This window comes from Syzygium oleosum, unplaced genomic scaffold, assembly GCF_021117445.2.
Source record: "Syzygium oleosum isolate NSW1041296 unplaced genomic scaffold, Sole_v2.1 Sole_v2.29, whole genome shotgun sequence".
Classification (NCBI taxonomy): domain Eukaryota; kingdom Viridiplantae; phylum Streptophyta; class Magnoliopsida; order Myrtales; family Myrtaceae; genus Syzygium; species Syzygium oleosum.
Window position 1 is genome coordinate 3,419,377 of NW_026607513.1, and position 27,260 is coordinate 3,446,636.

The 27,260-nt window shown below is 39.9% G+C and overlaps 4 protein-coding genes and 2 pseudogenes across 5 annotated transcripts; 3 read left to right on the top strand and 3 right to left on the bottom strand.

Moving 5' to 3' along the window:
• Window positions 1–604: 604 nt before the first annotated feature.
• Window positions 605–5,704, top strand: LOC115693926 (pentatricopeptide repeat-containing protein At2g35130). The gene is made up of 7 exons (XM_030620997.2): window positions 605–933; window positions 1,015–1,247; window positions 1,700–1,949; window positions 2,788–2,933; window positions 3,209–3,414; window positions 3,975–4,099; window positions 4,883–5,704. The coding sequence occupies exons 1-7, from the start codon at window positions 729–731 to the stop codon at window positions 5,464–5,466; spliced, it is 1,749 nt and encodes a 582-aa protein (XP_030476857.1). The 5' UTR covers window positions 605–728; the 3' UTR covers window positions 5,467–5,704.
• A 1,120-nt stretch (window positions 5,705–6,824) lies between these two features.
• On the top strand, window positions 6,825–8,675 carry LOC115693931 (glycine cleavage system H protein 2, mitochondrial-like). The gene is made up of 3 exons (XM_030621002.2): window positions 6,825–7,056; window positions 7,737–7,996; window positions 8,293–8,675. Exons 1-3 carry the CDS (start codon window positions 6,975–6,977, stop codon window positions 8,419–8,421), a joined length of 471 nt encoding a protein of 156 aa, XP_030476862.1. The 5' UTR covers window positions 6,825–6,974; the 3' UTR covers window positions 8,422–8,675.
• Window positions 8,676–9,780: 1,105 nt separating this feature from the next.
• LOC115693929 (monothiol glutaredoxin-S15, mitochondrial) lies at window positions 9,781–13,979 on the top strand. Of its 2 annotated transcripts, none has more exons than XM_030621000.2 (7): window positions 9,781–9,933; window positions 10,902–11,041; window positions 11,667–11,804; window positions 11,923–12,022; window positions 13,035–13,101; window positions 13,551–13,629; window positions 13,705–13,979. In XM_030621000.2, exons 2-7 carry the CDS (start codon window positions 10,970–10,972, stop codon window positions 13,762–13,764), a joined length of 516 nt encoding a protein of 171 aa, XP_030476860.1. In that variant the 5' UTR covers window positions 9,781–9,933; window positions 10,902–10,969; the 3' UTR covers window positions 13,765–13,979. The 2 variants fall into 2 exon arrangements, with proteins under 2 accessions (XP_030476860.1, XP_030476861.1); XM_030621001.2 differs by having other exon boundaries at window positions 9,782–9,933; window positions 11,670–11,804.
• A 3,754-nt stretch (window positions 13,980–17,733) lies between these two features.
• Window positions 17,734–19,919, bottom strand: LOC115693922 (probable disease resistance protein RPP1; annotated as a pseudogene).
• A 1,036-nt stretch (window positions 19,920–20,955) lies between these two features.
• LOC115693923 (disease resistance protein L6-like) lies at window positions 20,956–22,692 on the bottom strand. Its single transcript, XM_056303881.1, has 4 exons — window positions 22,226–22,692; window positions 21,941–22,035; window positions 21,222–21,708; window positions 20,956–21,116 (listed from the first exon to the last, which is right to left on the bottom strand). The coding sequence occupies exons 1-4, from the start codon at window positions 22,435–22,437 to the stop codon at window positions 21,035–21,037; spliced, it is 876 nt and encodes a 291-aa protein (XP_056159856.1). The 5' UTR covers window positions 22,438–22,692; the 3' UTR covers window positions 20,956–21,034.
• On the bottom strand, window positions 22,483–25,674 carry LOC130135207 (uncharacterized; annotated as a pseudogene).
• Between the last annotated feature and the right edge of the window lie 1,586 nt (window positions 25,675–27,260).

Below are 27,260 nucleotides of genomic sequence, written 5' to 3' on the forward strand. Positions count from 1 at the left end.
GACATGTTTTTTTATAAATGTAACGAATCGGCCCTTTTCATGAAGGTTAAGCAATATACCGCCTATGTGATGTGTCGAATAGGGTATGGATCTAGTTTCCAGAAGAAGTGCTATGAGGAACCACACGAGCTTATCGGGTATGAACCACAACAACTCTAATATTATTTATAATGATCTGCAGCGTTCTACGTGGTTAAGCCAAACGAATACTTTAAGTAATTATACGATATTGTGGTCATTGGATAGTGAATGTTAGCTTATATATCACTAGCCTCTCCTAACTAATGTGGTGCTTAAGATATCATGATCAATGTACAAAACGTTCATATCGATTCTTAATAAATTGTATAAAATAGAAAATTTGATATGGTTAGTAATTTGTCTCATAATAGTGACATTTTAACTGAAGAAAGTAACTACTGATACATTTATAATGATTAATATTCACACTAGTATCCTGTATTTTTACACAAATACAATAATAAATTTTTTATTCTTGTAACTTACTGATTATTATTCTAGCGTTAGACATTCTTTTTCCTCATTTTTTAACACCACATCCTAGGATAAGATATTTTCCGCAAATATCGACGGAAATAATATCAAGAACCAGACAGGAGCAAGAAAGCCATGGAAGCCGAATATGAGCAAGTGATTGCAGCGTTACCCAGTTGGCTTCGTGCGAACCTGGTCTGAGAGACGAAACAGTAGAAGAAAAAGAGCAAGCTATGACAGAAAGTTGGGTCCTGCCCTGCACATTATTCAAATGCATAATCGCGAGGCCGAGGCTTCTCGGCCATAACTTCAAATGGAGATTATCAAGTAGCTCGGAAAAAGGTAGTTCTCTGGACAGTTTTAAGAGGGACAGCTTTTACATCGATAAGCGTGGCAAATTGAGAAGATTCGATCACAGAAAGGTCTCCAGGAAAAAGGGTAATCAGTAAAATGTTCGGTCTTTTTCTTTGTTGTTCCCTTTTTGCCAAAAATTTAACTAATTTTGACAAGTTTTGGCAGGTGGGTCTTTGAGAGGCCAAGGCTGGAAGTATGGCTCTGGGTTTGTGGATGGGATATTCCCTGTACTGAGTCCTAGTGCTCAGCAAATTCTGAGCTTCGTTACGGAGGAAAATGATGCTAAAAGGGTCAATGCTTGTCTTGATACTCTCCCTCCAACTCATGCAACTTGGGATGATGTCATAAATGTGGCTGTTCAACTTCGTTTGAATAAGAAATGGCACCCCATAATTCTGGTGAGACAAAGTTTGGATCTTTTTATTTAGATCTTATTTTCTGTGTTGTTTAATAGAGGATTCTTTTATGTACCATCTGCAAAGCAATTTGAGCTGACCAAAGTTCAACTATGTTCGATAATTTCATTTCTGAAGATTTTTAGTGGTTGGTTTGTAACGCCACGGTTACGCATTTGCTGTTTTTGATTATGGTTGGATATGCGATTTTTCTTTTGTGCTCTGCTGCTTTAGACGCTAGTGACCTCACATTCATGGTTTGTATGTTCTTCTAATTGTTCCATGATTCATTTAGTTGAGACAAAGTTGGCTTATACAGCTGGAAATTCTGCAAACCTTCAATTAGATGCTAATATCTGTATGACGTCATGATTTTTCTTCAGTGAGAGAGGATATGCATGATGTTGTTTACATGCAATGTCTGACTTTCCTAATGTTTGTGATGATATGCACAGATAGGTGAGTGGTTACTGCATAGGAGCTCCTTCCAGCCAGATGTTATTTGCTACAATTTATTGATAGATGCTTATGGACACAAGTCAATGTATCAGAAGGCAGAAACCACGTATTTACAACTTATTGAAGCTCGGTGTGTTCCTACTGAGGATACATATGCCCTTCTTCTGAAAGCCTACTGTACATGTGGCTTGCTAGAGAAAGCCGAGGCTGTCTTTGCAGAGATGAGAAAATATGGCCTTCCTCCAAGTGCGTTATGGTAATATATAGTAAGTCGCATAGTGGTAGAATCATCGGCTAACTGAATTTTTAACTCTGAGAGGACTTCAAATGAATAGGTTTGCACGTACTAGGTGGAAAGGTGTAAAGATGGATTGTTGATTGGCATGAATTTCTTGTCTTGCTGAAAGTAATAAAAAAAAGTTGGGCAAGACATTATTTTGCTTTAAATGTATTGTAGCAGAGTAAACATATATATATATATGGTTCTTTGATGTTTTACATCCATAATTTTGTGGCGTTTGTAACCAAAAATAGCCTTTTGCATAAGGACAGAAGATCTTTTTTTATTTGTTTGAAGACAGAAGATAGTTTATTAGGTGATAATATCACATGGTATGAATTATTAGAGCCAACATTTCTTTCATTTCATACCGAGGTGAACTCAAGATAGAGTTATGTCATTGATCATGCAGAAGGCCTTGTCTCAATTATGTGAATCCAAGGAATCCACTTATACAAAGTTGAATTCCTCTATTCACTGCATGGAGAGGTGTGAAATAAACCATGTAAAGAGTATGATCTCCTAGTTTGTCCAAATTAGTTAGTAGGACAGAAGCTGCTAGCCTTTGAGACTCTAACAATGCCTAGAACTCCTCTGTCCATCAGCACGAACACATAATTACTGCTAGATATGTTGTCATATTGGCTCGAGAGTCAAAAGGTCTCTGTGCATCGTCTTTGTTTATGGGGTTCTCTGAGCGACCTCGAAGAGAAGTTTTGCATTGTATTGCTTCCATTCCACCATATTATGTTTGGTACTTCATATTCAGTCTGGCATGAACAGGACAATCTCTCATTCAAGCAGGTGCAGCTGTGTATAATGCATACATTGATGGGCTAATGAAGGTAGGAAAGCCTGAAAAGGCACTCAAGATCTTTGATAGGATGAAGAGAGAGTCTTGCCAACCAACAACTGAGACTTACACCATGCTGATCAACTTGTTTGGAAAGGTGACTTTGACTGTACAATGTACTCATGCCTTTCAGCAGCTGTCCTGCTAACTCTAGTCACACTAAGTGCAACACGCTTCCATTGTTGCGACTTTGACGTTTAATTAGTGTTTGAGGTCCTCTTAACAAGTTTGGCCTGAAGTGCAATACGTACTTGATGCTGATCATTTTTTAAATGATTATTATTATCTAGAGAAAATATATGAGATCAGCTTGCCTCTCATGCTTTGTTCTTTTGTGGAAATTTCTGATTGGTTATGTATATTCTTGTGCAGGCAAGTAAATCCTATATGGCCTTAAAGATGTTCAATGAAATGAGAAGTCAAAGGATTAAGCAAAATATCTGCACATATACCGTTCTCATCAATGCATTTGCAAGGGAGGGGCTATGTGAAAAAGCAGAAGAAATATTTGAGCGGCTGCAGGAAGCTGGGCATGAGCCTGATGTTTACGCTTATAATGCACTCATGGAAGCTTACAGGTATTTATTTGATATGGTTTCTTCTCTTAAATTTTTATGGTGACAATATCCTTTGCAAGCACTGAAAAAAGTATGGTGAAAATATCTATAGATCAGAAGGTAGCAACATGATAGTTAACCAAAGAATCACAAGAGAAATCTTGTAATCTCTGGTGCTTTAAGATTACAATATATTACTCCACATTGATTCTGTAAAATTTGTAGTAATGGTTATAGATCACATAGCGGCATTTCTAGACTCTAATATAGCTTATGTTACTTGCGAGAATGCTAAGAAGGGTTAGATTGTATTAAAAACAACTTCAGTAATTGATGAGTTGCAGGAGAAGTTAGTTGTGTAATCCTTCAAAGAAATTAATGTAACTTTTGGCTTTTGCCTCCTCGAATCTATGGCTACAATACAAATTCTGGTTTTCAATTACCAATAAGTTAAAGCTGAAGGATTTCATAGGGAGCATAGAGATATTTTAAGTTTGTACTTGAAGCTGCATTGTTCATGAGCCTTGATAATTTCCTTTCTCTCACTATTTCTGAAATGATTAGGCCAAATTCTTTGACAGCCGTGCAGGTTATCCTTATGGTGCAGCAGAAATTTTCTCACTCATGCAGCACATGGGCTGTGAACCTGATAGGGCGTCATTCAATATTATGGTAGATGCATATGGGAGATCAGGTCTTTATAAAGGTTAGTCACAACTTGAGCTGATGATGATGTGCTAGACCATCTTCCAATAGTCAAGTCCATTAAGACCTAAAGTTACTATGGTGTTAATCAGGTCTTTACGAAGGTTAGCAACTTGAGCAGATGATGCTTCCTATAGTTACTATGGTGTTGATGAGATTCGAAAATGAAACACTACACATAGGGGTATGGGTCTTTTTTTTTTTTTCTCATTTATCAGAAGAGATTAGTGAGCATGATATTGAAATCTGGAGTTTACTTAGTTGGATCAAACAAATGCAATCTACCTAGAATGTTGGCCATTAGCATTCTGTCCAGTGGGAGGGGAGATTGGCACGTGATCCATCCTGGGAATAGCAAGAAAAGAAAAATCTATATAGAGTGCTTGCTTCTGAGTAATTTTCTATGTTTGGATTGATTAAGCTTTGCATTTCACATTTTCCTAAATGAGCTCGCAATAAATTTTAGAGTGGAAATAAGATATTATGGTGTAGGATACTCATTGCTCTAATAAAATCATTGCCAATATCTTGCCATTTTTTTTTGGCCTCATATACTCTATAATTACAGTAATGGTTATTTTAAATTTGGCTATGAGGATTGAAAGAGATCCAATAGCTTTAAATGCTGGAATGGCATGATGTTTGCTCATTCATCTACGGGAAGCATAAAACACTTGGTGGGACAAAATTAGAATGCATCTCTTGCGGAACTAGATTCATTCTTGTAAGCACTTGCCTGCTGTCCCCATCCTTTATCTAACTCTTCTTGGTGCTTGTGGTTCAGATGCAGAATCTGTTTTCGAAGACATGAAGCGAATAGGGATAGTCCCCACGATGAAATCGCACATGCTACTTTTATGTGCTTACTCGAAAAGTGGCAACATAGCTAAGTGTGAGGACATCGTAAGACAGATGCAGCAATCTGGGCTCGAGCCAGATACTCATGTCCTCAACAGCATGTTGAACCTCTATGGTCGATTAGGACAATTCGAAAAGATGGAGGAAGTGTTGACTGCAATGGAAACTGGACCATATCTAGCCGATATAACCACCTATAATACACTGATCAATGCATATGCACGAGCAGGGTATTTGGAAAAAGTCGAGGAGCTTTTCCAGACGATTCCTATCAAAAAGTTACAGCCAGATGTCGTTACGTGGACATCACGACTTGGAGCATACTCAAGAAAGAAGCTTTACAAAAGATGTTTAGACATTTTTGAGGAAATGATCGATGCCGGTTGTTTACCGGACGGAGGGACTGCGAAAGTTCTGCTTTCGGCATGTTCAAGCGAAGATCAGAGAGAGCAGGTCACAGCTGTCATCAGAACTATGCACAAGAGCATGAGAACTGCTTTGCCTGTATAAAGGAAGCGCGCTTTCTATAGTTTAATCAGCGAGAACAATCTTGGAAATGAGATGGCTGTGCAAGGTGTGATTTCTTGGTTAACATCATCAGCAAGCCAGCCTCTTCTCCACTCATTGTTCCACCGCGGCACGACCACACTAGCTCCAAATAATGGTTTTGGAAATGCGTGCGACTCTCTATAGTTATCGCTTAACTTGATATTAATGAGAAAGAACTGTTCGAGTAGTTTGATAGAAATTTTCTGCAAAGCTCGAGTACTGCTGCATTCCGTTTCGCCGTGGTACTCTTCTTTTCGGGATGGTGACTTATAAAAAAAAAAAAAAAAAAAAAATATTCAAACTCAGGTTGTTTCTCAAAGAAAGCTGAACATAAGTACTTGAAATACATGAAAAAAAAATATTGAGGGAGAGAGATTTGGTCCTTATGCTATTGTTTTCTAAGGCTGGCATTTGAATGTGTAAAAGCATGATATTAAGAATGTCCTTTCGATTAAGAATTTTGCAAAACGATAGAGCTCTAGTATCTAAATGTGCAAATGTCGTGCTAGGAGTAGGAGCTACGTCGAGTATGCTTGTATGTTCGCCCATATGTCAAATTGGAAGTTTTTATATGTAGCTTAGAGATATCTTTAAGAACACCAAAGTGGTGTACCAAGGGAGAGAAGCCCGGATGGTCAACACATTTTGTTGTGTGATGGTAATTTAATTTGACAAAACCACTCTAATTTAGGTTGGTAATTTTGATATAATAGTTAGTAAATTCAAAACATTAGAGTATTATAAATAAAAGTAGTAGTTAGTATAAAAATTACTAATTTGCAAATTATAAAAAAAGTTGTATTTTCATAATAATATTGGTAAGTTATTACTAAGTTGCTTGGGGAAAAAAAAGTCACCAGTCATTTTTTTCACAAACAGTTTTTTGATACTTATTGATAGTTATCGAAATTAAGTCTTGTTAACGAGTTCTTCCTAGTCACTTATTAAGTATACTTAATTACATTGTTACCGACGACTCATTGATATACACAAAACCATAGAAGGAAATTCTCGACCAGAACATCGGGCCAATTGCCGAAAGAAGTGATTTTATAGTAGGTATGAGTTGACATGGATGGAGGTGCAATTTGCGAGAGAATCGAGATTAATAAAATGGAACTTGGGCTGCTAAGGATTCCTGTGCTGCAGCCACTAAGCACGTGATGTTCATATTGGTGCACACAAATCAGCATTCCACCAACTTTCTGCTCATTGGAGTTTGCTGAGACAAATGACTCACCACCATTATCTTTTTCTTTTGTTTGTTTGGCTTCGTTTCAATCAATTTGGAATATTTATACTCAATTTCCAATTTCGATGCAACAACCCCAACGACAACAAGGGCAGTTGCTGTTTGGAACATCCACCAAACCCCACATCCTGTGTAAATCTTTGTGGGAGGGAGAGAGAGGCATTGTGGAGTGTGCACAGACGACTGAAGAGGGATAGTCCCAGATTAGAATACAGATATGGCGTCGTCGAGGCTGCTGTGGGCGTCAAGAGCGGCCTCATACCTCAAGATCTCAGTGTTCCACAGAGGATTTTCCACAGGTAAGAGAGGAAGAAAAGGGTCCTGCTTTTTATCTCGATCTTCTTCTTATTGATCAAAGCTTTGTCTTTAGATCTTGCTTTCAGACTGTCTCCGTACATTGTCATGACAAGTTGGTTAACATATTTATGGATAGACGTGGAGCTCACCGATATGGTATTTAGAAAGAATGATATGTGATCTATGTTGTGGAAAAAAGTAGAAGAAAAGGATCTGATCTTGATCAATGGGTTGCGTAAGTGGCATTGTTGTGTTGAGCATAGATCGGTGGGATCGAGCCAATAACGTTTGTTCCCTGTTGCTTGAGCCAAAGTGGCATTGTTTTATGTTGTGCGTGTTGAGTCCAAACTAGAGCATATTGATCAGCATGAATGAGTTGCAGAACAATCTGCCAAAAAAAGGACAATCTGCTAAAAAAGGACACATATTCAAGTCACTAGCATCTTCAATTGAAAACTCAAATGGCATTAATAAGCCAGATCAGATTTGTTCTCTGAATGTAACAATTATCCCTCTTGTTGTGTCCATTCAGGAATCAAGATCAGATGACTATTTCCAATTATCTAATTTACTCACTGTGACCAGCTTGTTTCGAATCTGTGGATCATCCTCTTATAGTCAGTGTGCTGATTGCTATAGAAATTACTTCATATGGCATATCCCTGTCTTGGAATTATTGCAGTTCTCAAGGATCTCAAGTATGCCGATTCTCATGAGTGGGTGAAAATTGACGGCGCTTCTGCAACTGTTGGAATAACTGATCACGCGCAGGACCATTTGGGAGATGTTGTGTATGTCGAATTGCCGGAAGTAGGGGCTGCGGTCGCGCAGGGCAGCAGCTTTGGTGCGGTTGAGAGCGTCAAGGCCACTAGCGATATATACTCTCCCATTTCAGGGAAAGTCGTCGAAGTCAATGAAGAGCTCAACAAGTCTCCTGGTCTAGTGAGTTCTCCTTTAAAATTATGTTCTTGTTGCATTGGTTTTGGTGATTGAAACGATTAGTTAAATTTGGTTCTTCATGGCATACCGATTCAAAAAGTGGATGATGGTATTTTGTTGGTTCGGTTTTTGTTTGAATCAATGTGTTAACTAGAGTAGCTACTCTTTAACTGATCATTTGAATACCATCTTTTGAAATATTTATATCTTCTGTGGAGATGTTCAAACCGTTGTCATCAGGTTCAGCTGTCTTGCTAAAGTTTACGATTAGAAGGGTTCTTTGTCTGCGGCTTTTGCAGGTTAACTCAAGTCCATATGAGGATGGGTGGATAATAAAGGTCGAGGTGAGCGATGCAAACGAAGTGAAAGACCTGATGGGGGCTGACGACTACTCAAAGTTCTGCGAAGAAGAAGATGCAAAGCATTAGGCCTCTGGCCTTGCAGAACTGAAGTTGTGCTTGAGGAGGCATGGCACTCAACTTGGACAACCGTGCACTCCTTTTTCCAGACATTACCAGCTGGCCATACTTTACTATCGTGGTTTCTTCCAACTATGACTTTGTAGAGCAGCGTGTAGAATTTCATGTAATAATTCTAGGATATCCTCTGTTTCCATCGCATCGGTGTCATCTCACAGATCCTGGTTTTCCAATCTAAATCTCTAAGGATCGCAATTTTCTCCGTTTGTGAAGTGAGTTGGATCCATAAAACTCGCGTCTCTCGAATTCTGAGGTCATATCTAAGGTCGACTTTACACATTTACATTGTAAGAATACTGTGGAGATAAATCCGTCTTTGACATTGACACTTTCCTGAGAATTTTCCTTTGCCCTGGGACTTGGTGTGCCAGTCTTGATCATTATCAACGACATGGTGTTCAATGCATACGCAACAAAAATCCCCTTCTCGTGATTGAAATTCTTCAGGCTACTGAAAGCTCTAGTTCCTGGTTTAGGGAGGTGCAAGTACAGAAAAAGAGCAAAAACTAGAAGATGACAGATGGTTCGACATCAAGTCTCCGTTTCCATTTTATTGTCTAATTGTGTTTTGCTTGTGTAGAGCGCTTCTAAGGCCAGAGCGTGGATGATGGAATTGCTTGGAGCGCTTGCTTTTCAATCCAAGGCCTGTTCCATGTTTGAACGATGTTGGAGCGTGTTTAACACTACAGACGAGTCCAAACGTGAGTATAAGGAGTGTGTTTTAAAAGAATGATAAATTCGTGCTGATCTAAACTTATGAAGTTTATAGAGTTTTTAAGGATTCAAGGTGTTTGACGTTGCCACCAAATGTGATAACTGAATAATAAAAGGGTCATGCTATCTTTCATGAGATTACAAATTCGAGCCATGTTGTGAGCGAACCTCTGATCAGCTTATGCTTTGGGCATTATGCTATCTCACATTAAAAGACTTCATCACTTCTAGCACCCCAATGGTCCTATGGAAACATGCTCGTACACTTAGGATGGACTGAATAGTTACAGCTCGTACATTTTCGCAAATGAAAAAACTCGGCGTGCCAGTGACGAGCTTGTACACTTGATATTGATAGTTAATAATAGTGGTTCAAATCGAATATTTCATTGCGGGGTCGGACAGCAACCTTCAGCGGAGCAGCTACGATGGCCGCCCCGCCCTGGCCCGCTCGCCCTTTTGCCGATACGATTTATTTTTTGACATCAAATTAAAGCCATGAAAAATGAAAAAAAAGTTCACTCCATTATATAGCTTCCTCAAATGGGCCTCCTTTCGACCAAAAAAAAAAAAAAGGGCCTTCTCATTTTCCTTTCTTCTTTCCTTTTCTGTTCTACATACATAAGAGGAGAGAGAAGCAAACGATTGGCGTGGCGACGAGTATCCAAAAGCTCCGACGATTTATTCCAGCCGCGAACCCCCATCTCTTCTTTCCTTTGCTCGTGACCGCCGCGAGCTCAGCCGCCGGTAACCTTCGCCCTTCCATCTCTCTTCTCTTGCCTTTCTTTTAAACCCCTTTTCCATGCTCATGGGTTCTCAGCAGCAGAAAATCAGCAGTAGCAACTTCACGTAATTTGCCTCGCTTTCATATTCTGGATCATCCCTTTAGCATTCCGATTGTTGGGTCGCTGACCGTGATCATGGTTTTTGTGTTGAGGCTTCTTGCTGAGGCTAAGGACTGTTTTTCGCTCTGAGTGGGGCCTGATAGATGGTGGGGGTTTGGTAGTTTAGATGAATTTTGATGGCACAAGCTTCGGAACATTCTTGCTTGAGCACACATTTCCTTGTGCCCTGCACTCATGTCGTCTGAAGTGGGTTTTTTTTTTTAATCCTTAATGATAGTAATGAGACTGGGACTGATGTGGAGAGGTTCTACTGTTGAGAGGCTTGAGATTTGGATTGATTGAATTAATTTCTGATTTTTTCTTATGTGTGTTTGTGTGGTGCTTTTGCTTTGGCTCTTGCATTGAAAACTTTTAGTACGAAATCAAACATGATTTTGCAAAAAAAAGAAAGAAAGAAAAAAGAAGGGGGTGGTACAGTTCTCTGTTCTAGGTTCTCTAGAACCGTCCCTCTGGCTTAGTTCCCAGTTCCAGCCGTGGAAGTGGAACCGGACTGTGTGGACATGCTCACCCCTAGTTGTTTCCACTGCATGGCTTATATGGTATTGATGATGATGATGCAAATTTAGGTTTAATTACTTTTAGTTGCAAAAGGTCTGATTTATTAATGGATTGATTGATGATGACACGAGCTTGAGAAACCACTTCCAGATGCAAAGCTCAGATTCGCTTTGGGTTGACTGTTGATTATTGTTTATGAGCTCTATCCAGACTTTGGTGGAGTTATTTGTTTGAATGTTATTAACTATTACATATTTTTGATCCATTGTATGAATTATAACTGATACGCTGCACATAATCTTTGCTTTGTAGAGATACTCCGTGGTGCGGTCCTTTAGTGCATAGAACATACAACCTTGAGCTGTACTGCACAAAGCATCATGGCGAGAGCCTTGTCGAACCTACTACTCAAGGGCATTACAGGGTCCCCAGCAGGATGCTCTAATAGAATGGTGAGCTTTTGTTCCTGTGTCAACTAACATAAGATGTGGTTATACTGGATATTATTGGATGGATTTTGGTGCATAGGATTGAATTCTGAAGATGAAAGATGGTTTTTGAGGTGTGCCCTAAGATATTGAGTAGAAGCTAGTTTAAATGGGCAAATAAGAAAACAGAAGTAGAAACGTGGAGCTCAGCGGATGTTGCCCTGAGCAGAGGAGTCACTGTAAACCGCTTTCCTTCTTTTCTCCGAAGGGTCCTAATTTTAATTACATAGGTTATTTCCGTAACGACCCCAAGTTGCTTCTTCTCCAGCATGACAGTTGTGCTTATGTGATACTCCACTGATGGAAGTGCAATGCTAGCCTTTACTGGCAGTTACTTCCTATTTCAAACTTAACTTCTTTTCTTAGTCATTGGCAATGTAACAACTTTTAAATAAATTCTTAAACTTGTTTCTCTAAGGATAGTGGAGGCAGTGCTCAAGTGAGATAAAAAAAGCCATTGGTTATTGGTCAGGTGTTTAGACCCACTAACTCTCAAGCCTAATAGCTGATAATGCCTGAATTATTCGAGTCTGTATGTTATTTTATATTTGCAATATTGTGCTAACAACCCTTTTGCAACCATTATTAGCAGGTATCTGGATCATTTATTCAAAGAGGAATGAGATACTCCACAACTGTACCAAATGACCCTGACACGCATGATGACTTCAAACCTACGGATAAGTTTCAGGACTCTGCCACTTCTCTAAAGGATGTCGTTGAACAGGTAGGTGCTCTGAGACATGACATGACATGGTTATACAGTTCTTCATTATGTTCTGCATCCTACTTACTTTGCTCATCTATTCTCGTCATTTGTTCAACTTCGTTAGTTTATGATTTAGGATGTCAAGGAAAATCCTGTGATGATATACATGAAAGGGGTCCCTGAGTTTCCGCAGTGTGGGTTCAGCTCTCTAGCTGTAAGAGTATTGAAACATTACAGTAAGTTCTCTTGCCTTTTATAGCGTTTTCAGCATGTCTTTGGTGGACTTACCTACTCACGTTTTCAATTTGAAAGACTATGGCGAAGTGGCATTGACAAAATTGGCTGCTGAATGTATTTTCTGATCTTTGTTTTAGGCTTTTGCTAGAACTTTGCAAAATGTGATTCGTATAGAGCTGGTTATGATGTGATTAGGGAGGCAAGTACAGGACTGGATTGTTTTTAATTGCTACAGGAATTAGCATAGAGTTGATCTTGACTTTCTGGATGATGCGATTGGAGGAATGTACTCACATTCCAAATGAACCTATCGAGAAAACCATGAATATACAATTCCAAGTATAATTACTACTGGGAATGTGAGAGTACATAGCTACTGCATTCCTAGGTACTGCAGTAGCGCATGAGACTTGAGTACTGATGCTGATCATCCTTTTGCATGTGTTATCACTACAAACATCAACATTCGATCAGCTCTACCAATAACCAAATGGTACTGTTAATTTTTATGTGAAACATCTTTGTCCTCTATAGTACCTACACATCTTGTGCCTCAGCGGGAGCATTCTGAAGGCAAACCAGGTCGAGAGTTTTTGTCAAATGCTTAGCTTCCCAAGATTTCAATTATTGAAAGAGCTTTGGTGGGGAAGCAGCTGTAAAACTGGAAAAAATCTAACCCAAATCAGCTATATTCTTTTTTTGTCAGCTCGTAATGGTGGTTTAATTTCTCTTTCTGTATGACGGGCTTGTGTGTAGCTATAACAGCTTGTCATATGCTGATTGCAAGGCTTCATTGTACGTGGAAATAATATTATCCACGTCTTTTTATGTCCTACACAGGTATAATGTCCATGTACCACACTAAGTGCTAGTGAATGTTGTGCATGGAAGAAAATGTCATCAATTTCATTCGTATCTGTTTCTTCTCACGTATTGCAGTCCCTTCATGATGTGTTAAATTTTTGAATTTGATTGATTGAACCTGCTGAAGTCTTCTTACCACCCTTGCAGATGTTCCGTTAAGTGCTAGGAATATTTTGGAAAATGCAGAGCTGAAAGGTGCTGTGAAAGCTTTCAGGTGAGTCTCACCTCCCTTTTAACAGTGAGTAAATTTGGCTGATTTTTCATATACATGTTACTTTTACACTGAAAATGCTTCAAGGGCCCCTGATATAACATATTTAACAATGCCAAGATGATTATAGTGTTGATATACTACTTAAAGTTATAGCAGCCAATATAGGTTTCTTTCAATGTTTTTCTTTCTTGTTGAACAAATTACTTCAGCCTCTAGTATCTACCTAGAATTCCATCCATCACATCAAGGGACTCTGGTTGTAGTATGGACTTCTGCACTTTCAGCTACATTTTGAGAACAAGCGTATGACTTCGTGTCATAGGTTTTATTTTTCATAGAATAGATAAACTTGCAACATGAACCTATGTCGGCGATTTGTGCTGAAATTTTCAATTGTGGAGATGAGATTTCATACGATTCTGTTTTCTTAGCCGTTCTTTCTTTTGCAGCCACTGGCCAACTTTCCCCCAGATATTCATCAAGGGGGAGTTCATTGGAGGTTCTGATATTATTATGAATATGCACCAGGTGAGGGTTCGTTTGATACTATTTCTGCTTCCAACTTCCAATTAATTTCGCTGATGTGGCTTTTTTTCCATCCAGAGTGGAGAGCTGAAGGAGAAGCTCAAGGATATTGCTGCCAACCAGGACAAGTCTGCTTAAGCAAATACATGGCCGAGTAGAGAGAGAACAGAAATTTTGGGGTTTGTGAGGTTCTCATTCAACCATGTTCTTCTTCCTGCTTTTCATACTTCCTATTTAGGTGCTTTGTGATGACCATTGAGAGCGTAACAATGAACTTACGTTGAATAATTATGTTCTTGTACCTGATTTATGCATCATAATAATGAAGCTTCTATTGTGATTCATGTATCAAATGTTGCAGAGTCAATACTTGCAGCAAGTTTCGAGTGGTTGTATGGTGATTTTGCTACTGCTGCCGCTTGTTTGTTGAGTGCAAAAAATTGGCGCATTGTCTATGATCCTCTTTTTTCTTAGCTGAATCTATCAGCGTACATGAACAATAGAATATTTTGCACCCTCTGTTAGATATCTATGTTGGTAAGGTATGTGCCGAGTTTTTTGTTCATATCGTGTAATGTGTACTACTAAAGCGATCACGTCGGAAATGAGAAATGAAAATGCGATTCAGGTGGTGAGCAGGAAAAAAGTGATTCTGTTGAACCTTGGTGAAGGGCAAGGGAGGGTCCTCCAAGCTCCCACTGCTGTATCTTTCTCTTCTATTTTGATTTAGAATGCTTCAAAGCAACGCACAAGACGCAATTTCCTTTCAAAAAGAAAAAAGAAGCGTTTTATACTCATTAACTTATAGTATAACCCATCATCCACATTGGATTCTACTATTCAGACAACTATTCCAAAATTTCGTTCTCTTTCATTTGGGATTTCGTGTATGATATATGAAAAGATGAAACTGAAACTAATCAAAGGTTTCGTCATCTGCAACTGTATCTTTGAAAGAAACAGTGCTATTTAACGGACATATAAGTATTACATACTCTTGTCATATGTATGTTTGCTTCCAATAAAAATCAATAATTATAAGAGAGAGAAGATCATACTCTTTAGGACAAGTTCTCGTAATTAAAGACTCGAAAGAGGAGCAGGACTCTGTTTCCTCTCCTTTTCTCTGCTCTTTCCCATTCATCTCATACTTACAGGTTCATAGGACTAGGGAGAACTTGAGCTAATTTCATTTGATTCCAGAAGTGATCTCCATGGTGCTTTGACATGGTGCCTATGCTAATGACCATGGTTGGATTACAAAGCACAGACCGTCAAAAGGAGGGAGGACAGAGTGCATCTTCTTAAAAGTTGGAGGACATATTCATTTCTTCCTTGAGGAACAAAATCAATTGCTTCAATTTTTCCATCTTCCGTTTGCGGAGAATAATTCCCAACTCTATATATTGTGAATATCGTGCATGTTCATATCGGGTCGACTGTCAAATGGGTTGTCGGGGAAGGAGGGCCATAAGTATGTTTTCATGCCCTGGTGAAGCCTGATATCACCATGAGACCTTCAGTCCAGCTGCATGGTTTTCTAAAAGAGCACTGTCTGTTGAGATATGCACAAAACAGAAATTTCACCACCATAATAAAACATAGCTTAGATCTAGATCAGGAACTAATCGAAACTATCCATGTTCAGCCGGAGCCAAAGGCCAATCCTTTGATTTGATTCCTAAATACTAACGATTCTCACACTAGTATGAACTCTGAAAAGCAATATAAGCTTCACCTGCATAAAAGGGATGATACACAATTATGAAGTAATTATTCAAAGATCTGTCAACATATGCTTGCAACACCGGCAATTCTCTAGAGTTACCGACACCACTTCAGAACTGTCACTAATTTTTGGCTTATTGAACCTCTGACTGCAAGAGTAAATACCTGTGCCGAAACATATTCAACAAGCATATCCTCAAAGCTCAAAATTGTTCATTAAATTCATAGCTGAAGAAAACATTGAAGACATTAGATCCGAAAGAAAATAAATGCCCTAGCTAGGAAGTTAGGAAGCTGTAATGCACTTTGGTTCAAGGAATTCTTGGACAAGACCCAAAATCCTTAGATCCGAAAGAAAATAAACCTTTCCTGCTTGTGAGGGCTGAAGCTAGGAAGTTTAGAAAGCTGCAAAACACAAGTAAGGGTTCTTCTTCAGCTACTTCAGCAGTAGCATATGGGTTGGTGAAGCAGGAGGAGATTTCAACGGCGGCCGCGATGGTGTTTCAAATGCATTTGTGTACAGCTTCTAGTACTTTTCTTGATGTGTGAAATAGATGGCCTCGATCTTGTTATGCAGAAATAGCGATGATACATGGATGCTTTTTTGTTTGGAAAACAGAGATGTGGATCAGATGGGCATTCCTTCTACTTTTGAAAGCAGAAACTTACTTCAGGCAGTCACTGATAGGTGGAAATTATGGTCTGCTCCATGCAATTTCCAATGATCCAAATCCTGACTATTACAGGTTATTTATAATTGAATTCCTCCATCAATCTTTAAATTTCAAAATGCGACATTTCAAGCTCTTTATGTCATTTTGGTTGGCTTCTCCATTAGCTGATGGATGGGAATATTCCTCCTCTCAAATTTTATTCATGGGTCCCCTTGTTGTTAAATCCTTTTGTCGCACCTCTACCTAAGGGATTTGTTTTGGCTAAGCCTTCCTTGAAGTCCCAAAACCTACATATTGATGCACTTTGCCAGTATATTTACAGACCAAGAGTAAACATGAGCGTAGTTTGTCGGCACTCCCTCTCTCTGCAGCATGTTATGAAAATACGACCTTCAGATTCTGATTTCTTCTCTGTAGTGCGCTGCTTTGGCCCTGACTCAGGGGGAGTGATGTTCTGGGGGCGAGCTTCTCTGGATTGAACAAGATCTGTGCCTATGCTCATTGTGCAAATGCCTCTGTAAGTTTGTTTTGCATATTAGTTGGCTAAAGAACCGGGTGTATCCTTTGTGTTTGCGCTTGCTATCTGATCCGAAATACCCACTATTGCAGACGGGTCACATCACTGATGATAAACCTGGACGGTACCTCTAGTTTTGTGGTCATGGATGCTGGTGACGGAACAACTACCGGGCACCATGGACTCCGACATAATGAATAAGATTTGGCTTCTGAGAGGTTTAAACCATGCAAATATGAGAGAAGAATACCATTTAACGCGGAAGGATGGGAATCTAAAGAGCCAACGGTGCTGCTTAATAGAAATATGTTACTCCTGAGTCCGTCTTGTGACATACCTACTCTGGAGCCTCAATATGTGAATTCGTCTAAGTTCAATGGTAACCTTTCCTCATTCTGTTGTATTTGCCTCACATGCCATATTATGTCATTCCTTCTTGTAATGGATAGGAAGATGGAACCGGATTAGTTTCCTACTGAAATTTGTTAAAGAAGAAAAACAATTTTTTTTTCTTTTTTCCAATCACTTCGTACATCCTGGTGGTTTGTTCTACTCTATTCGGAGAACTAATACGCAATCAAATATTCCTAATTGCGTAACCAAAGAAAAAGCACGATCATATATTGGAGAAATCAATGGCAACGAACATGTTCAACTTCTGCACCAAGTCACATTAAGATCGACATGCTAAATCCCTGAACAGATCTAATCGTTGCCTTCTCTTTTCCTATGAAAAAGCCTCTCTTGACAACGTTAGCTAGGTATCAAATGGCTTATTTTTCCATGCGTGCATAATCAGGTTTTAGTTCTAACAAAGACTAAAATGCTAAGAAAGGAGATATTCCCTTCTAGTGATGGGGTACAGTGTTGGTATATCAAGCTATGTTAAGGCAAGTCGGAACTGTTTTGGCATTTTCATTTTCTCATCTTGTTTTATGGCGTAACGAACTGAGTTTTCGACTAGTTATAGTAAGGAAGATGTCCAAGACTTAATTAGAAGGCAATCTGAATTTCGAAAGATCACATTTTACTCGAACTCCGTAGCAACTCCAACATGGCCCCTTCAGACAACTAATTAACCTGACTGGGCTTTTATTGTTTGGACATCTGCGTCTCCTCCTTTCATTTCCTTTCTTTCAGTAACAGAACAGACTTGTCAAATTCGAACAGGAGACATCCGTTAATCGTGTCACATTTGAATCCAAAAACGACATATTTACTAAATAGATTACACAACATGATATGGACAACATGTTTCTTAACTCCAAAAGAATTCATTGCCAGTCTTCAGAAAATTAATGCAAAAGATGAATAATAGATTATGACACTTTGGATCTTTGACAAAAACCCTCTTGTAAAATAGGAGATGATCGAGACTAACTCCATGATCGAGTCAATGTTCAGTGGATGGAGATGGGGCGATCCTGTGTTTGGGAATTCGTCAACAACCTCAAAACCTTCTTGACAACCTGTTTCACAAGTACCCCTTCATGCCTACCAATTGCCAAATAAAATTGAAGTGAGCTCTGAGCAATAAAAGAAGTTTCCAGTAATAGGATCACATAAGTAAGTTTCCAGTAAATGAGTTTTGGTGGGAATGATGAAAGTAAGTACCCGTCGGCGATTTTTCCGGATTCCAATCCTTTGGAGGACCCAACCTCCTTGAGAGCTTCCTTCCACCGCTTATAGCTACTTCTGTTGAATAGCTTCTTTTGTTGACGCATGTTGTCACCAAAAGAATGCAATAGGTCTTGCACGTCCGAGGGCTTCACTTTATAGAAGATAGGCAACATCTCTTGCCTCTTTTTTTTCTTGCATTCAATCATTTGAGCTAGCTCATCGAGGCACCAATTAGAGGAAGCAAAATTTTCAGAGAGAATCGGAATGGAAATCTTGCACTGGTCGATGGCATTGCAAATCTCACTCCTAACGTCTTTACCTATTAGGAACGGATCATCAAAACTAAACACTCTGATTCCAGCATCCACAAGGCCGCTGTAGAGTTAAGCTGCAAAGCCGCATCGAGTATCAGGGTCATGGAAGGCCAAGAAAACTTCACTTTTTTTCTTCTCGGAAAAGTAAAGATACGCTGCAATCCAGCAAGACAAACCAAAGCGATGATGGTAAGATTTAGCTAGTACGAATTATAAGAAAATTCGGAAAAAGTCAGAGATTGAAAGCCACAAAATCGGTCTAGGTCATAAACCACGCAAACCGTACATGCCTTCCCTATGCGGGAGTAGAAGGGAGGGCGAAGTTCTCACATGATGAACACGGAGAATACTTAGGAATGGTAGGTGCTGGGCTCAAGCGGAGTGGGGGAGATACCTGATCTTATGCGGTAAAAAGACATCAATATAGGAAAAATGGGGAGCCGTTCGAACCACATCGTCTTCAAATCACTCAAAACCTTTGCGGCCACCATTTTCACCAGCTCTGCTTCATTCCTGCCCACATATATATGTGTAAAGACCAACATTAATCGTACAGTTTAATTCCTTTACTCCCCTAACTCTGTGTTTCCAGATCGGTCATTCCCCTCCAAGTGCATGGAGGTTCAGATTCTGATTTGTAGATTCGTAAATACATATATAGACATACATACATACCCATTAGCAATGGTCTGTGATGTCCATCCTCCAATTCTCGCTACAGAAGTCAGCGCAAACTCCCAATTTTGCACTTCTGTTGAGCTGCAACGCCTTTTATGTTTCCGTAGAGCCTCTCCAAATTTACCGCGTTGCTCAAGTACATCAACATCTACCTTATAGAATACAGGGAAGACTGATTTGCGATGCTTTGAGTGGCATTCCATAATCTCAGTGAGCTCACGGAGGCATGATTTACTCTGTACATACTGTTCAGAAATGATGGGGATCGCGATCCTACAATTCCTGATTGCCTGGAGAAGCTCGGGGCCTATCTCCTTGCCAGCAGGGAGTGCCTCGTTGTCCTTGAATACATGGAACCCGGCATCTACCAGGCTGTTGTAGAGGAAATCGGTGAAGCCCTTGCGAGTGTCTTCGCCTCTGAAGCTCAGGAACACGTCGTAGTTCTGAGGGACGGCCCTTGTTTTCTTTGGCATGATGTTGCAAGCGTACATGGGCAGAAGGGCTGGTAGAAGAGTTACTAAGGCATGCATTTTCTTCTCGTCCTCGGGACTTGATGCTTTCAAGACTCAACTCATTGTTTTCGTTTACCCACCAATCCAAGGACCTCAACGTGAAAAGCGTCGACTATGTTGCACCTCTTTTCCTTTTCGATTCGGCCTCTGCTTTATAGATTATCAACCCCGGCTTGTGTTTTGCCTCCATGCTTCCAACAATCGCACCAGAAGACAAAGTAGAAGAAGCTAATGTTCTCTCTCTCTCCATTGTTGTTGTTAAAAATTGTATCTTGAGTGTGAGCCCGTGAATAAACCCGATTTATTAAAGGAAAGTCCACACCGTGAATTCGTATTTTCTATTCAGCGGAGTTCAAGTTGAATATTTCTATTTTGTCTAGATACTAAATTGGCCTGCAAAACTTGTTGGTCAAGAAAAGAAAGGAAATAGAATAGAATAAAATAAAATAAAAGGAAACTCGGACTTGCTGACGGATTGACCGAATTTGGATGCTCACGGGGATTTCTTCTCTCCACGCTGAAGTCGGCAAAACCAAAGTGGTCATTGGAGGGATGCCGTGCAAAGTGATCAAGAAGCACGCCGAAGATGTAATATTTGGGTATTAAAAAAAAAAGGGTCAAAAAGTCAAAAAGCAGAACAATGGGAGCTTCAGCTCATTTAAGTCGAGAGCATGCTCGGCCGAGAAAGGGAGAAAGGAAAAGAAAGAAAGAGAGGAAAAAAGAAGGAAGAAGAAGAAGAAGAAGAAGAGAAGAGGGTTTTGCGCCGCGCGAACCTCGCCTAGCCGATTCGATTTCGTATTACAACGCTCAGTAAGCACTCGCACCTCTCGTTCATCCGATCGGAGAAGTTTTCAGATTTAGGATTTAAATTCGGAATTTTGGGAAATTTAAGTTGCGAAGTTCGATTTTTGAGTCGTTGAACTGCGTATATATATAGAATTAGTAGTTCAAGGTGTTGTGGAGCCGTGGGATTTTACAGATCTTGATTTGGACTTAGTTTCTTTCGAAACAATTTTTGAAGTTTTCCGTGTGAGATGAACAGTACACGTCCGGCAACCTTAAGGTCATATTTCATCGGTTTTCGGCTCGATTTTGAGACGGCCAAGCTTGGACTTTTGTAATACTTTGAACAAGCTTTCTTTTGACTATAAGGAAGATGCACTAGACTTAATCACAAGGCAATCTGTATCTAGGCTAATCACGTTTTACTTCAACTCGATAGCAACTATTTTATATTTCGGACATTTTTTTCTCCTCCTTTTGTTCCCTTGGTCTCCCTGCCCTCATTCACGCATCTCTTCAAATCCTCTCTCTATCTGTAATTAGAGCAGACTTGTCAAATTTGCACACGAGACATCCAAAAATTCAGTGGATGTCTCGTGTTTGAGGATTGTTCAACAACCTCAAAACCTCCTTGACCACCCGTTTCACGAGTACCCCTTCGTGCCTGTCAAATGCCCATTAAAATTTGAAATAAGCTCTGAGTACTATAGTAAAGTTACCAGTAATATGATCAAATTAAGGCTTTGGTGGGAATGACGAAATAAATTACCCGTTGGCGATTTTCTCCGATACCCATCCTTTGGAGGACCCAACCTCCCTGAGAGCTCTCTCCCACCGCTCATAAGTAACTCCATTGACGAGCTCCTTATGTAGAAGCATGTCCTCTCCAAAACGATGCGATACGTCCCGCACGTTCGAGGGCTTCACTTTATAGAAGATGGGCAATATTTTTTGCCCCTTTGTTCTCTTGCATTCGACCATTTGAGCTAGCTCATCGAGGCAATAATGAGAGGAGGCATAATTTTCGGAGAGAATAGGAATAGATATCTTGCAGTGATCGATGGCATTCTGAATCTCACAACCAACATATGTACCTATGAGGGAGGGATCGTAATTGCTGAACACTTTGATTTTTGCAGCCACAAGGCTGATGTAGAGGTAAGCAGCAAAGCCGCGTCGAGTATCAGGGCCACGAAAGGTCAAGAACACTTGCCATTTAGTTTGTCTTCTTTTCTTCTCGGAAAAGCAAAGATACACTGCGATCCAGCAAGACAAACCAAAGTGATGATGATAAGATGTAGTTGATACGAATCATGCGAAAATTCCAAAAGAACAAGATAACTTTAGAAGCCACGAAATCAATCTATGTCATAATCCTAGTGAACCTTACATGCCTTCCCTATGTGGGAACTCAAGGGAGGCCAACTCACACATGATGAACAGAGAATTCCTACGAATGGTAGACGCTCGGCTCAAATTGGAAGATACCTGATCTTATGAACATGGGGTGCCGTTCAATCCACGATGTCTTCAATTCACTCAAAACTTTTGCTACCATTGTTTTCACCAGCTCTCCTTCATGCCTGCCCAAGTAAATGTGTATAATCAAAGTTAGGCGTACAGTTTGGTTCCTTCTTTCACCTCACTCTGCGATTCTAGATCGGTCATTCCCATTGAAGTGCATTGGGGTTAGGATTCAGATTTCTGATGGAAATAGATTCCAGATTCGTAAATACAGAATACATACTTTGATATGTATACATACGTACATACCCATTAGCAATGGTATGTGACATCCATCCTTTGATCCATGCTACAGAACTCAGCGCTTCCCGCCATTCTAGCACTTCTTCTGAGCTGCACTGCTTCCCATGTTTCCATAAAGCCTCTTCAAAGTTACCGCGTTGGCGAACTACATCAGCAAAAAGGACCTTATAGAATACAGGGAAGACTGATTTGCCATGCTTTCTGTGGCAATCCATCATCTCGGCGAGCACGCGGAGACACCATTTACTCTGCGCATACTGCTCTTAGATGATGGGAATCGCGATTCTACTAGTCCTGATGGCCCACAGAAGTTCCGGGCCTATCTCCTGGTCGACTTGGAGTGCGTCTTCATCTCTGACCACATGGACCCCAGAAGCTACCAGGCTGTTGTAGAGGAAATCTGTGAAGCCGGTGCCTGTGTCTCCACCTTTGAAGCTCAAGTACACATCATAGTTGCGAGGGACGACGCTTCTTTGTTCCTGCAAGGAATCTATAAGCGTGCATGGCCAGAAGGGCTAGTAGTACATCTCTTAATAGCAAAAATGAATTCATGAGAAAATTTTGCACTTTGACAAGTCGAAGTTGTCCTTTTGACTTGGGTTATCTGGACGTGTAATGGTATTCAGAGCCCGACAGCAAATATTCCACAACTGGCGTACCAAAAACGAAGGTACAACCCCAGCGTTTCCAGGCAACGCTCTTTTAAACTAAGACCAAAGAGAAACAAACAGAGCAAGTAAGCCTTCGGTTGATGCAGCAGAGTACAGAAAGTTGTCCGATTACCTGCCCAGATTTTATTCCAACCGCGAACCCTGAAGCCTGAATCAATGGTGAATCAATAGGCATAGGGGGATCATGTGTCTGGGAATTCTTCAACAACCTTGAAACCTCCTTGACGACCCGTTTTACAAGGACCGCTTCATCCCTGCCATTTGCCAAATAAAATTGAAGCTAGCTCTGAGTAGTGTAAGAAGAAGTTTTCAGCAGTAGATCAAATTAAAGTTTTGGTAGGAGATGAAAGTACCCATTGGCTATTTTCGCCGATATCCATCCTTTGGAGGAACCAACCTCCCTGAGAGCTTGCTCCCACCGTTCATAAGTACTTCGGTCGACTAGCTCCTTATGTCGAAGCATGTTCTCTCCAAAACAATGTGAGACATATCGCACGTGCAAGGGCTTCACTTTAAAGAAGATGGGCAATATCATTTGCCCCTTTATCCTCTTGCAATCAACCATTCGAGCAAGCTCATGGAGGCACCAATGAGAGGAGGCATAATTTTCAGAGAGAACGGGAATGAATATCTTGCAGTGGTCTATGGCTTTCCAAATCTCATTTCTGAAATCTCTACCTATGAGGGACGGATCATCATGGTTAAACACACTGATTCCTGCAGCTACAAGGCTGGTGTAGAGGTAAGGAGCAAAGTTGTGTCGAGTATCAGGGCCGCGAAAGGACAAGAATACTTGGCATTTACTTTCTCTTGTTTTCTTCTCCGAAAAGTAAGGATACGCTGCGATGATAAGATGTAGCCAAGACGAATCACACGACAACTCCGAAAGACCATGCTAATTTTTAAAAGCCACGAGATTGGTCTCGGTCATAAACCACACGAACTTCACATGCCTTCTCTATGTGGGAATTGAAGGGCGGCCAAAGCTCTACATGATGAACACAGAGAACACTCACGAATAAGCGGCACTTGATTCCAATGGAATTGGGAGTTACCTGATCTTATGGGGAGCCGTTCAATCCACATCGTCTTCAATTCACTTAAAACCGTTGCGACCATCATTTTCACCAGCTCTCCTTCATACCTGCCCATGTATACATTTGTAAAAGCAAAGTTAGGTGGACAGTTTGATTCCTCCTTTCCCTAACTCTATGATTCTGGACCGGTCATTCCCATCCAAGTGCACAGGGGAACGCATTCAGATATGGGATGGATATAGACTCGTAGATTCGTAAGTAAGTACATGCATACTTACTCGCATCCTCACCACATAAGATTGAAAGATCCAAACCTTCCTCCACGGAGCGGAAGACATACGTACATTTATATATACACACCTTCATATATACAGACAAATATACAGACATACATACCCATTAGCAATGGTCTGTGATGACCATCCTCTAATCCTTGTTACAAGAAACAGCACTTCCCGCCAGCCCTGCACTTCTGAGCTGAACTGCAACTCATGTTTCCTTAGAGCCTCTCCAAATTTACCGAATTGGCGAGCTACATCAAAAACGTCCACCATATAAAATACAGGGAAGACTGATAATCCATGCTTCTCGTGGCAATCCATAATCTTGGTGAGCTCACGGAGACACCATTTACTCTGCATACTGTTCAGAGATGATGGGGATTGCAATCCTACAACTCTTGATAGCCCGGAGAAGCTCCGGGCCAATCTCCTCGCCGACCGGGAGCGCATCGTTGTCCCTGGACATGTGGACCCCAGCAGCTACCAGGCTGTTGTAGAGGAAATCCATGAAGCTGGTGCGAGTGTCTCCGCCTCTGAAGCTCAAGAACACGTCATAGTTCTGAGGGACGGCTCTTGCTTTCTCCCGCAGGAATCCGTACGCGTACACGCCCAGAAGGGTTCGTGTCTTCTTTCAATGCTTTCTGTTGTTCAAGAATCGATGCTTTCAAGATTCGAGTCATGGTTTTCGTTTTGCTTCAAATCCAAGCGCCTCATCATGAAAACGTTGACTATATTGCATTTCATTTTTGTCTCTTTTTCTTTTTCTTTTTTTGATTCGTCTTCTTGACTTTTTCAAAGGGTGATTATACTATTCTTCCCCTAAAATTTGAGGCTTGTCTTAACTTGACTTGTGATTTTAATTTTCCTTGATTAAAAAGAAAAACAACACCGATGAGAGCAACTCTTAAGAGCAAAAATAAAATTGCATGAGATAATTTTGTCTTTTTGACTTGGTGATTTTCCTAAAGTGTTAGTGAATTCAATTGTATATCACGAATAACTTCGTAAATGTCTTAACAACTCACGGATTATTTGAAATCGTCCATGGAGCAAGTCAATATTCATTCAAAACGACTTAACAACTAACGAGCCTCATCAGTATTGCTTCTGCATCATCTTGTGTGATCGGATTATGCTTCTTACATAGGGGGGCACCGAAATATGACATAAGAAGTAAACGTTTGCATCAATTTCTAAGAATATCCCAAAATTTAGACTAACTAAATCATCCTTCCCACATTTCCTTGTTTTGTGTTGATTAGAATCTAAGCATGTGCTGATATTGCCAGTTCTCGACACCTATAACAACAAACTAAATTGTATTACGCAAAATGGAGCTGGTCACAAATTAGATTTTCCGTAGGCTCTATAAATACCCTATGTTTTCAGTAGTTTCCTTTCAAGTCCTTTTAATTACTCCCGGTCACTTCTAATACAATGTACACATTTTGCTCAGATCTCCGCATTGAGACTTGACTATATTGCACCTCTTCTTGTCTTTTAATTTGTCTTCCTGACTATTCAAAGGGTGAATAGTCTTATTATTCGTCCCCTAAAATTTGAAGCGGATCACAATTAGACTCGTGCTTTTAATTTTGAAGCACGGCTAGTTGACTTTGACTTGACTTTTTTTCACAGGTAGAGAGAATGCAGCAATTAGATCTGTTCAAGGATTTAGCATGTCAATCTCAATGTGGCTCGATCGCGAAAGTTGCACGTGCTCGCTGCCGTTAACTTCCACGATAGTGCTTTTCCTTTGGATACGCAAATAGGAATATCTGATTGCTCATTAGTTTTCCGATAGAGTAGAATAAGCCACAAGGATTAAGGAAGGAATTGGAAAGAGAAAAAATTGCGTTATTTCTCTTCTTCAATCAATTGTAGTAGGAAACTAATTTGGTTCCACCTTCCTATCCATTACAAGCAGGAATGACATAATATGACATGTGAGCATTTACAATTGAACTTAGATGAATTCACGTATGTAGGTTCCAAAGTAGGTATGTCACCGGATGGACTCACGTCGAATATATTTCCATTAAGCAGCACCGTTTGGCTGTGAGTTACTTCTTCATCAATCTATTAGACGAAGCTTGTGAGAATCTATAGTTTTTTACCTCCAATATTGTTGCGCATACATATGCTCGTATTTTGCATCGAAAGCTCAAAAACCTAAATTTAATCCAATTTAAGATACGACCCACAGTATAAATCTATAGGGGGGAGTGATTGGTCCTGCCATGCGCAATTTTCGCACAAACTTAATTAAAATGCTGACATGATGTGCCAATTTTGAAAAGAAAAGATGACAGCATCTGCTTCTTTGGAACTACGGAATTGAAATCGCGATTGAAGAACAATCAGAACTTAGGAAAGTCTAATTATTAAACTCCATAAGGCTAGATTGAAGGTTTTGACGGCTCGTCAACGATAATAGCCAAATTAATATGGCTTGTGAAATAATGACATTGGTCCATGCATGATTTCTCAAAGCGTAGAATGGGTCTATGCATGTCAACGTACCAAACGTCTATCAAGTCGTATTTTTGTTTAATAATATTTTCAAGTCGTACCATGGGAATCCAATCGTCTATCATCACGAAACATTAAAATATGTTTTTGGCTCCGATCTTAGGTTAAATTTAAGCAAAGGATAATGCCTAAATAAGGGTGCGTTACTCGTGCAAAGAATAACGGACCATTATTGACCACAAGGTAAAGAAAATGTCAAATAATAATGATGATGATGATGAATTCAATACACTAGTTGAAGATATAATTTTTCTATTTATAGTTCTTAATTATTACTTAGACTTTTTTCTCTAAGTTCTTAAAACGGAAAAAAAGTATTTATGTTCCCGAAAATTATGAAAAAGCATATGCCATTTTACACTTGAGTATTTGATATTTGAATATTTCGTAAATTTTCAAGTGGTTCGCGATAACAAAAGTTCAATATTTGGGAGATGACCATCTAGACAGGTAAAGTTCTATTCTGCTTCTGGATCTATGTAAAGTGACTTCAGAAGCGTTTCCTCCGCCAATATACGCT